At 37.0% G+C, this 11,967-nt stretch overlaps 1 protein-coding gene across 8 annotated transcripts in view; it reads left to right on the top strand.

The window, feature by feature from the left end:
* elavl2 (ELAV like neuron-specific RNA binding protein 2) overlaps positions 1-11,967 on the top strand; it is a 33,322-nt gene extending 21,355 nt beyond the window's left edge. For 4 of the 8 annotated variants that reach the window (XM_025059559.1, XM_008326921.3, XM_008326913.3 and 1 more), the window contains 5 exons: positions 1,641-1,744; positions 4,355-4,508; positions 5,341-5,566; positions 6,215-6,253; positions 9,243-9,573. In XM_025059559.1, coding sequence (XP_024915327.1) covers positions 1,641-1,744; positions 4,355-4,508; positions 5,341-5,566; positions 6,215-6,253; positions 9,243-9,573 — 854 coding nt within the window. Of the gene's footprint in view, positions 1-1,640; positions 1,745-4,354; positions 4,509-5,340; positions 5,567-6,214; positions 6,254-9,242 lie in introns of all 8 variants that reach the window. The other 4 variants (XM_025059561.1, XM_008326897.3, XM_025059565.1 and 1 more) reach the window with 2 other exon arrangements.

Genomic DNA, 11,967 nt, shown 5'->3' with positions numbered 1-11,967 from the left:
TATGTATATATATATATATATATATATATATATATATATATATATATGTGTGTGTATATAAAATTACACATTGGTGTGGTCCACATAATATGATGGAGGAGGAAGTGGCCCTCAGCCCATTTTGAGACCCTGGTCTACATGTAAAATATGGGCCTGCAATTTCAACAGTACCACAATTACATTTCCCAAAACTGTGGAGAAGAAGCTCTTATTTTTGCCCAATCATGCATGAGATTGTTAAAGTATACTTATACTTATATAAAACAGATCAAATGGTACACTGGATTTTTATTAAACCAAATTAACCTTTACTTTTCTTTATTTTTAAAAACTCAGCCACAGTTGAACTAGCCTTTTTAAGAAAGGTTTGTCATCATTCTGGTACTACAATAGATCTGTTTAATTCCAGTGACATCCAGTCATCATAGGAAAGTGAAATGTTTAAGGACACACTTTTGTAACTATATTAAATGTCAGAAATATAAAAAAACACAAAAAAGGACTTCATATTAACTACTCCCATATTGATTGTGGCTCTTGTCTTTGCTGCAGTTACTTCTTCCCATCATTTAACTCTCACAGTGGGCTGCTATCATTTGTAGATAAGGGCTGGGTTGCTGCAGTTGCCCATCTCTCCCAGCACGACTGCATTCCACCACCTCTGAAAACAGCAGAAAGTTGTTTGTTATCGGAGCATATTTGGAGCCTCCCAGTCGTAGCAGTGGGCGTAGCGGATATTAGCTGCTCTGTAGGAAGACATCACCGTACGGGCATAGTGTGCCCACATACAGTAGAACAGACAAATCAGCCCTGGGGCCAGAGTAGAAAAAAGTGTCATTGCACTAGCTTAGTTCAAAAGCCTAGGCATGTTCCTCCTGGCGATAGCAGTCCCTGAGATGCAAGGTGAAATTAAGTTTATGAACCTCACTTAATCTCAGCCGCAGAACCCCAGAGAGATATTGACTCAGTGGGTAGACATGGTAGAAGGGATGCACGTGTTTGGATCTACAAGTAAAGCTTTGTTCCCCAAGATCTCTCAAAACTCAATGGGAGGAAAAACAATAAATGTGATGGGATTTAATATGGCTCCAGAGTCATTGTATTTTTCTCATTTGTCTAATTAGAAGGCTGGACATTGTAAGATTGTCTCCTCTTGTATGAAATCTGTTGAGATCCCAGTTGCTTACTGTATTAATATGCTCAATCTTCTGGAGCTGGTGAACTTGACCAGCATGCGAATTGCACAGAGACTTACCAGTGTGGGTGGAGGAAATTGAATTGCCTCTGTGCACATAAGGTGTGGGTGTCAATCTATTGTACATTTAAGAGATAAACTGAAGAGAGCGAGAGAAAGGACTGCAGTCTGAGTTGAGTTGGTGAAGAGAAACTTGTCATTTTTAATTTAAGAATTGGTGTGAGAATTTGTTGTATTGTGAATATTTGTCTGAGAATAGGCAGAAAAAAAGGACCGGATGTTGAGCTATGTTTTGCTTTCAAATATTTTTTTTCCTGAATTACTCTATTTATACCAACCAAAGATTGACTTTTTAAGTAGATGTGTTTTTGTTTCCCTTGCATACAGCTATGTAAGCAATTCATCTTTATTTGGTGTTATATGCATTATCTGCTTCTGTTTGCAGGCCAGAGTCTAGGCTATGGATTTGTGAATTATGTGGATCCAAAGGATGCAGAAAAAGCCATCAATACTTTAAATGGCTTGAGACTTCAGACCAAAACCATTAAGGTAAGGTGGTTTTTATTTTAAATTGTGTGTACTCCTCAAAAGGCGTTTTAATCAACAGACTCTTCAGATTGTACTTGTGTCAAATTCCCAGAATCCTGTAAGCATTGCAGAAATACCACCATCTTTTCATACGGATTCCAGTAATAATGAGATGGAGAGAAAGTCTGGGGTGGAGAAGGAAGCCTATTGTTAATCTGGGCACAAGCAGCTTGCCTGGGCCTCAAGTAGAGCAGAACTGTTTCTATGGTTGCATGTGCTCTAGCACTGCTGTATGCCTTTACTGGAAGGTAGCCGCCATTAGCATTCATCAGGCAATGTAGTACTCAATGTGCTGGTGGAAAAACGAATCTGCTTCATATAGTATTGCAGAATTTGCCATTGGCAGAAGCAGATGATTAAATGTAATATTATTTCACAGCGTTTTTTATCCACAAAAGGTGCATAGCACTGGACAGATGATCATGGGGATAAAGACTGATGTTTTGTGTAAAAAAAAAAAAAAAACTAATTGGAAAATGTTCATGGCTGTGAAAACATTGATTTCTGTTGATTTATTTTTGTGTATTATTAAGAGTGCTATGTTACTCTATCTGCCTCTCCTTGCTTCATGGTAGAAAAGGGAAAGGAAAAAAAAAACACCGTTGGGATTTTCTCTTGCCTTTTTTTTTTTGTAAATCACACATCAAAATTCTCAAGCTGCTGTTTCAGAAGTGCAAATAAATCTCGGCAAGGTACAGGAATACACTTTGCAAATATTAGCATCAAATGAAGTGTGAAGGTGAAAATGGGCAGGGAAGTGTGGTAGAGGGAGGTGCGTAGACGGAAGAAGGCATTTGTTTGTATGCATTTGTCTGCCTTTTCTTATTGTAAGTCATTTTTTTAATAATAGGTAGAAATTTCCATTGAACTTGGCACATTATTAAAGAATTAATCTAGGGTGTTATGAACTTTAAGCTGTTGAACTAGATTGTATTTAGAAACTTTGTGTAAAAAGAAGAAAAAGAAAGTCATGACAAATCAGTCACCACCATTCAGTCTGAATACGGATTATGTTTCCTCCACTGTATTCACATTTAAACATCTCCACAGCTGTGCTAATTGTTACAAATTTACTTCCAAAATTTAGTCTGTCTGGGTTTCTGTGTGTTTTAAGTGTCCTTGATTAAGAGGCCCACAAAGAATAATGAACCTTGATAGTTGTCTATGTTTTTGATTTCTTGTATACACATACATATGTGAACGCATTATGTGGCACAAATTGTAGCCTGTTGCTGGGAATTTACTAAACAATCGCTGTCTCCAGACAGGGTTATGGGACAAATTAGTTACAGGAAGAATTTGTACCGCTGTCTATCGTAATTTTTAAGAAGTTGTATTTATTCTATTTTAATGGGAGCTGTCTGCACAGGCCTGAAGGAACATCGATCTCTGTCAGGATTGCAACCGTGTTGATGGACATCCAAAGTGCCAGCTGTAGTTTTTCTGGACAGACTGATCGTCACTGTCCATTTAAATGATGAGGCATTCTTGCTGCGCTCAGGGAGGACAAATATAATGATAAATGGACCAGTAAACCAGAACAGATTATTGCGGTGTTGACACTCTTCCAAATTAATGTATGAAAATGGTAAACGACTAAAGGTTTACTCATTCATGTTTATTTGTTTTGGTTTTTTTGGTGGTGGGTTTTTTTTCTGCTGTTATGAGCAAACAACTGTTTAATTAGATTTCCAATTCATTTTGGCCTTTTTTTGTGTATTTACCAATACAATTTTATTTGTGCAGTTCCTGGCTCTTAAGGGGACCCACTAAATGATGTAATGTCCACCATTCACACCATTATATAGTAGGACTCTTGTTATTGTTCCTTTAGGCTGTAAATTACCTTTGGTTTCAGGTGTATTGAGAGGAAATCTTAAGTAGAAAACTTTTTTGAAACTATTAGGTTAACAACCTTTTTTTCAATTACATGTCAGTGGATAATTACCTTAAGTAATTGCTTAGTTATTTGTATAAAACTCCTGGCCCAGGGGCCACTCACAGCCCTGTGACAATAGATGTTCAAAATAGTGTTTATTATTTAAAAAACAGTATTTTCTATTTTATTTATCTTTTTAATTATTAAAACTTTAAATTTTTTTAATTTTAATTTTGAGGGGTTACCACAGCAATCCCTGAAAAAAGGGGCAAAGCTGAAAAGAAAAATTATTATTAAAACTTTTAAAACTTAGTTGGTCATCTAAGAATGAGGTACTAGCTGTTTGCACTATAGTAGTATGTAGTACTTTTGTGTTTCACAAAAATTACAAAACTTTTTTTTTTTTTGTTGAATATTGATGTGGTCATCCAGTGACACGGTGCCATCTCAGCTCATTTGAGTGTGAGACCCCTGCCATAGTGTGTACTAAGTCTACTATGAGGACACGATAGTTGTGGGAGAAGAGAGTAATTTAATAAACAATCATATCTCCAGCTTACCAGCATGATATTATAACTATTTTAGTCAGCTGAGACCTGAAACTAACTTCTCAGAAGTGCCATACATTGCCCTTTCCTGTCTGAGCTCCTGGTCCTGTGAGTGATGTTAATTGGAATTGTCTTCGCCTGTAGGTCTCCTATGCTCGTCCCAGTTCAGCCTCCATCAGAGATGCTAATTTGTACGTCAGTGGCCTGCCAAAGACCATGACTCAGAAAGAACTGGAGCAGCTCTTCTCTCAATATGGACGCATCATTACCTCACGCATTCTGGTGGACCAAGTGACTGGTGAGTACCACAGCTGGTAAAGGGTAAAATTTTCTTATTTGTTATTGTTAGAAATTGATATTTGGCTTAGCTAGCCCTGTTTTTATTGGCATTTTATTCACTGGAGGACCTTACATTCAAATGTGAAAGAATAATACTAAACAGCAGTTACCAAAGGCATCCCAGTGAATAACAAGGATGTCTGGACCTGTGGACATGAACTTAACCTGGTGTTAACTTGACATCAACAGGGAAATAACAGGACGGAGACTAGGAAAGTATGGAGATATGCTATGAGACCATGAAATGAGTTTGTGGTTTTTCTAAAAAGAAAATAGGAATTATTGCGATACATCCATGGATGTAAATTATTGACAACAGATGTAGAATATGGAGGTGCCAGGCAAGGAAAAGAGATAGACTTCAGAAGATTTATGGATGTTGTTAAAGAGGCTATCAAAATAGTTGGTGTAAGATGAGATGAGACCCCTTTCCCCAAAAAGGTGGCCTAATCTGCTCTGGCGTCCCCTGAAGAGGAACAGCCAAAAGAAAAAGCTCAGGACTGTGGCTGTCAGCTGTCCAGTGATGAGAATGCTGTTCATGTGACATTGATGCGTTTAAGTCTGTCTTACTCTTACCTGTCATTCTCCATGATAGTGAGCCTGGTACTGCTTCTCAAACATCCTAGCTATCTTCTTCACTGTCCAGATCTTCTGTGCTGTCTAAATGACTGATCAGATTAAATTAGTTCTTGGTTCACATCAGGGAAGTCAAGTTGCTTTATTGTTTCCTGAATAATATTTTTGTTGTGTTAAACATTATACTAAACCCGCGACCTCTCGCCTTGTCTCAGGTGTTTCCAGAGGGGTGGGGTTCATACGTTTTGACCGGCGTGTCGAAGCTGAGGAGGCCATAAAGGGCCTGAACTGTCAGAAGCCGCCAGGTGCCACCGAACCGATAACGGTCAAGTTTGCGAATAACCCAAGCCAGAAGACCAGCCAGGCTCTGCTGTCACAGCTGTATCAGTCACCCAATCGAAGGTACCCAGGACCCCTCGCACAGCAGGCACAGCGCTTCAGGTAAAAGGGGCACACCAAAAAAAAACAATAAAATAAACAAAAAACAAAACAAAAAAAACAGAAGCAAAGTCTAATTAATAAACCCTTCTTTTGATGTTGAGTTTACCCTTAAGGGTGTTTTTACTCCTAGCATCAAAATGAAATTACATCCAAATAAAAACATTCTGTGTTGGAGGGACCTCGGTACTCTGAACAGAATTATTCATCCTCCATATCCATGTTTCCAACTTTGTTGTGTTCCTCCTGTTGCAGATGTAAGCCTATGACACGCACATGGAAATGAGATGAGCAATACTCTGGATAATTCAGAGGAAGCTGTTGAAACTTTTGACAGTTCAATAGGTGTAAATGTAGAAATAAATAATGCACTCAGAATTTTTATCTTGTATGCTTTTCAGGTTTTGACTTAAAACATTGAAAAAATTTGTTTTGTGAAAAATTTGTATTTTTTTTAATGTTTTAACTATGCATGGACTCTCTGTTAATTGGTATTTTAATAGAGGATATGTGCAATATATAAGTAAATCCAAAAGATATGGTGCCAGATGTATTACTCATCTCTGTCATCTTGTAAAATTAGATCACCAAACTCAAAACATCTATATTAAAATGTGTTTTTGTTTTTATTTTGTTGTTTTTATTTTTTAGGTTGGACAACTTGCTGAACATGGCATATGGAGTAAAAAGGTAAATAGATTTTTTTTTTTCTCTTAACTGATCCTTTAGCCTTTGTGCTAGCACCTACACCTGGCCTAGTACCACTTTTCTGCCAGACAAGCTGCTAGCTGAGTTAATTAAAAATATTTTACTTTCCCTGGATGCTAACTTGAAATCAATTAAGGATATTATGAAAATTTTAAAAAATCTGATAATTTAATACCATGAGGTGCGCTAACCATAACACAGTCCCCATGCACCAAGTCCCCAAGCTGCCCACTGCTCACCTTGGTGATGGTTTAAATGCAGAGGTCATATTTAGTTGTGTGCAGTTTTGTGCTATGTCACGATGGCACATTAACCACTTTCAGATTACTTTAATTAATGTAGGAATGAGTTTAAATCCCACATTTTAAACCACAAAGAAAATTTAATTTATCACTGTTGGACTACAAAAAAAAAAAAAAATATATATTTAAAGACTAAAGTATTTGTTTAATTTGTTTCACTCTCTTTACTGTGAATTATTAGTGGCAGAGTGATAAAACTTGGTTTCATTAATAAGAGCATTATGTCAAAACATATCTTGTCTACATTACAAAGACAGAATTTTACAATCCCTTTCTTGTTATTGCACACAATTGCGTACTTGTACTTTGAGCGTGACACTCACCTTGATCTATTATGGACAGCCCTGTCCCATTTTAAGGCCAGTTGCATCAGAACTCACTGGGGATTCAGCACGATACCAGTTTGTCAGAGTAGAGTTTTATAAATATAAAGTACCTTCCTCAGGTACGATTTTATCCGGTCCCATGAAAGCTCAAGAATATTAGAGTGATTTCTTCTCTGCCCTGCTCGCCACTTCTCTCTGGGTCTGTAATGCTGCGAGCACACCTGTCATGGTGGATGTTCCCTGAGAGGCCAAGTGAAGCAGCTAATCTTACGTGACACCTGCTGTAATAATTCATAGGCTTTTCATGCACTCTGAGTATATTCTCCAACTGTAAAACCACATTTAGCAGAGGCCAGAACTCTGGTCTGGCTTTTTATTTCACTTCAGGCCCAAATTAAAACTGACTAACCATCAACATAATGCATTTGCCAGAAGTTTGTTTTTGCATCTTTTCCAGCAGAGGTGATTTGAATTTTGTCAGTCTCATAATCGCTAATTCTAATGCATGTCTGAAATCAATGCTCTGCTGCTGTAATACAAAATTAAAGGCATATGAAGAATAAGAAAGATATTACTAGTTATTATGACCAGTAATACTGTTTTACTGAGTAACATAGTTTAGACATATATTTGTTAAAAAATGTAATGTAGAGCCACAACATACTGAAATGACTATCTGGACCCAGTGATGGTTCTGGCCGGACCTGTGATCAATCACTGAGAAATTTGTGAGATTAGATGATCATCGATGATTCTATTCCAGTTAATTTGACAATAGCATTACTAAGTTGAGACAATCAAATAATTTATTTACCATTGTTTTAAAAATGAATTGGCGGAGAAATTTATGTCTGTCATTCTTCCAGTAAGCAGTTAAAATTGCGTGCCTCATATGCTCCGAAGGCAGGGCATTAATTAACGGTAGCAGGGTGAAGCGTTAATATGAAATAAAGAACAGCTCATTTAAGCAAATGCCACCTTTTTGGGAAAAGGGGTCTCATCTCATCTTACACCAACTATTTTGATAGCCTCTTTAACAACATCCATAGTCTGAGGATATGCAGAAAAGCTGAACTGCAAGCCCAGTATGACAGCTGTACCCAACGCATCACACGTTCATTTATACCACAGCAATGTGCAAACAAATGTTCACTAAAGGTATCATGGATTTTAGGGCAACATGCAAATTTGTGATGGTACAGTTGTACAGACTAGGGCAGTCAACACCCTCCTTCAAATCTGATTCAAATATCGACTGCATCTCATGTTAAATATTCAAATGATTATTTTTTTACATTGTATTTTTTATATTTCTTTTGAGCTTGTTATATAAACCTATACCATTATTACACCAAATATCTACTAGAAGCCACTCAAATGATACAAATTTTACCAATCTAATATAAAACTTCATAAGGAAAAATCTAAATATTATAAAGTCAGAAAAATATATATTATTATTATTATAGTCTCTTGTCATTGTAACACGGGAATACAACGAAATTGAGCCTCTGTTTTTAACCCATCACTACGGTGATCAGTGGGCAGCTTTAAGAGCCTCGGGAGCAGTGTGTAGGGCTGGTATATCACTATATAAGTATTACTATATAACTATACTATATAATATATAATTCTAATTGTTGTTAACACGTCCTGGCGAGCAGCTGGCAGGGCTTGAGATGAGGTGGGGGCGAAAACAAGTTTATTTTTGCCTGCTTTAACGTCTGTTCTCCATCCTCTGCTAACAGTTCTGCTTTACACAGAGCAATGCATTGCATAACTGTGTGCTTAAGTTACTTAGTCATGTGGTACTTTAATGACTCCTTGCGTAACCTGCAAGTGTTTTTGTTGATGTCTTTTTTAATGTAAATCCAAATGCTTCCCATGTAATCTTTCCAAGTTTTGAGGATTTGTGATTTTCAGCTCTGCTACTGCACTGCTTATCGTCCTCTTGTAATCAGTGTCAAATATCACAAAGCCCAGCATGGATTTGTGTTGTTGCGGAATGAAGTATTTAGGATATTAAACACCTAAATATAAATGTAATAATATAAACCAGTCCAACCATTTAAAGTGTCAGCACAGTGTTTTTTTCTAGCCAATATAGATTTAGACTTGGATTTCTAAAACTAAGTCATTCTGACTTTTTTAAATTTTAGTTTAGTTAAAATATTAAAAAAAATTCAGTGTTGGCAGTGTTGTTGCTCTGCCCTCTAGCCATCAAACATAGCTCTGATTGGCTCTGGCCCTCACTGAGTCAGGCTGATCGTGGTAGGTTTGAGGTGAGGTTTACGCGAACCAGCACTCCTGACGGTGAACCATGTTACTTTGTGAATTTTACAGCAGGTTTTCACCCATGGCCATAGATGGAGTGACCAGCCTAGCCGGCATCAATATCCCGGGTCACGCAGGCACCGGCTGGTGTATCTTCGTCTATAACCTGGCTCCAGATGCCGATGAGAGCATCCTTTGGCAGATGTTTGGTCCATTTGGCGCTGTCACAAATGTGAAAGTCATTCGGGACTTCAACACAAACAAGTGCAAAGGATTTGGTTTTGTCACCATGACTAACTACGACGAAGCGGCGGTGGCCATCGCCAGCTTGAACGGATATCGCCTGGGGGACAGGGTACTGCAGGTGTCGTTCAAAACCAACAAAACACATAAAGCCTAATCACCCACTGAGATTGTTTCCAGAAAACTCATCACAAATATGAGGAAAAAAGAAAATGGAAGCGTGTCAAGTGTTACTTTCTACATTAGTAAAACACAGCTTTGTAAATCAGTGTTAGAAACAAAAAACAATATTCCGCGTATCTTTTTTTTTTCCTCTTCCTTTTTGTTTGCTAGGCTTCGAATCTTCTGAATATACTTTAAAAGAGGAAAAAAAGCAGGTCTGCCTGTGATGTTGACTTCTTGCTGTCTTTACTGATGGACCTTCTAAAAACATTACTATAGGTTTGGTCATTTTGTTGCACACCTGCTTTGAAACAGTTGGGTCTTGTGAAGTTACGTGTCGTGACTTTTCTTTGTGTTTTTCTGTGTTCTAATTTGCCTTTTGGCCTTCCGTGGTTTGCCGGTACTTACTTTGATCGATTTTGCATTTACTTAATTTTCTCTGTTCGTAGTTATATCAGTTGGTTATCGGTTGGCTGCATAATGTTGCTTATTGTAAAACATAATGGATAAAAGACAAAAAAAAAATTCTTAAAGCAGTACCTTGCCAAAGAGCTAAGAACCTCTTTGATGTGGGTTTAAAAAGCATCTATTTTTATAAAAAGAAAAATTTGGAGAAAACTTTTTACTGGACCTGGAACAAAATATTTTGACTTGGATACTTTGAGAAATATCTTCATATGACACCTTGTGAGCTTTTGAACTTTACAAGAAAGTTTGCAGTGGTTGAAATTTCTGGAGAGATTTATGATGTAAAAGATACATTTTGAGATCTTTGTATAATCTTTAGATTCTAGAATCAATGGCAGTGCTGGTTTCATCTGTAAAATCATCCATGCCCCTCTCCCCGGCCCGTCCCCCCGACCCCATTCGTCCCTGTCCCTGTAGTTAACACTGGCAATTCACTTACCAATTTGATTTGGGAAACGTACAGAAACATAAGGGTTTATTCGCCAAAATGTGCATGCAGATGTAAAAAATAAAAATAAAAAAAAAAGCGCAGTCATCGTCAAGAGTTAAAAGGGGGGGTGATAGTCAGTTCTTCTTAAAGGATTCCCTTCAAATGGAGCACATGGTGTTTTGTGGTGTACCTTCAAGGTATCATTAGATGGATTTTGTCTTAATATTGACCATGAGGGTTTTTACATACTTTGTATGAAAGAATGATGACAAGCCCGTGGTTGGCAGAAAGCTTAAGATTAAAAAAAAAAAAAAGTGTGGTGAAGAGAACCAAAATTTACTCGCGAGCTTTGAGCTATGTAAATATGTTTTGGTTTTTTTTATGTTTGATATTTAACAGAATTCTTTAGGTTCTAGTTTGGACTTTCATTGGAAAGTGTGATATGACTATAACTTTTGTTTGATTACTGTATGTATAAGGGTTTTTTGGGGCATATATAACTAAGTTTACCTTTTGTGTTGAAATTTTTGGGTTGTCTTCTGGACTAGCATTACAGTGCATCAAATTTGTTGGTTGTTTGGTCTGTAGATTATAGTCTTGCTTCGTTAAAAAAAAGGTATTTAAAAAAATTATAGACATTTGGGTTTGTTCTGTTATTTTATATACAACATAATAGATATATATTTATGTGGTAAAGAATGGATAAAAACCACAATTTTGAAGGATTTTTTTTTCTCTTCTTTTGGTTTCCTTTTTTTTTTCATGCTCATATATATATATATATATATATAAACGTAATGCATATAACCTGTCTTTACAATTGTTCAAAAAAGGTGTAAATTGCTTTAAACACTTTTGGGGGAAGATCAGTGAAGCAGTTGCATTATCAGTAGTAGTGGTGACAGGCGTTTGTGGGAACATGAAGACTCCTGAACAAACCGTTAGGCCGGTGGGGCCTTTGATGCACTGAATACCTGCACCTGCATCCTGCTTGATATTTAAACCGATTACTCGTCATGCTTCCCCTCAAATGAGCAGTGTGCTATGGATTATATGATTATCTTCGCAACTGCTTTCTCTTGTTTATCTATTCCTCCTTTGTGTTCTTTGTAAAAGATAACTTTAAGTCTAGATGAGTTGTGGTACTTGCTGCTTTGGGTTGGATTCACGTTTTTCATGTCTGACCTGTCATCCTCAAAGTCGATCGCAAAGCCTTTAAAATTTCCTGCGCTCGCGATGATCTGGTCTTAAAAAGAAAAATTGGTATTGATGGCCGGACAAGAAAAACCCTTCCAACCTTCTCATTTCCTATTATAAGAATGATTATTTATTCAAAGTTGTATAGTCTTGACTTGGTTCACAGCGATTTTTTTTTTTTTTTGGAATAGGATAACTTTTGAGTATTTAAAAGGATGTACATGTTATTCACTTTGTGTTTGGATATTTTTTTTTTCCCATGTTCAGTACATCAATAAATTAGTTGAAGGGCAA

The sequence above is a fragment of the Cynoglossus semilaevis genome, chromosome 1 (assembly GCF_000523025.1).
Source record: "Cynoglossus semilaevis isolate Cse_v1.0 chromosome 1, Cse_v1.0, whole genome shotgun sequence".
In the NCBI taxonomy this organism is placed as follows: domain Eukaryota; kingdom Metazoa; phylum Chordata; class Actinopteri; order Pleuronectiformes; family Cynoglossidae; genus Cynoglossus; species Cynoglossus semilaevis.
The sequence above is the reverse complement of the archived record's forward strand: the minus strand, read 5'-3'. Positions and strand labels throughout refer to the sequence as shown.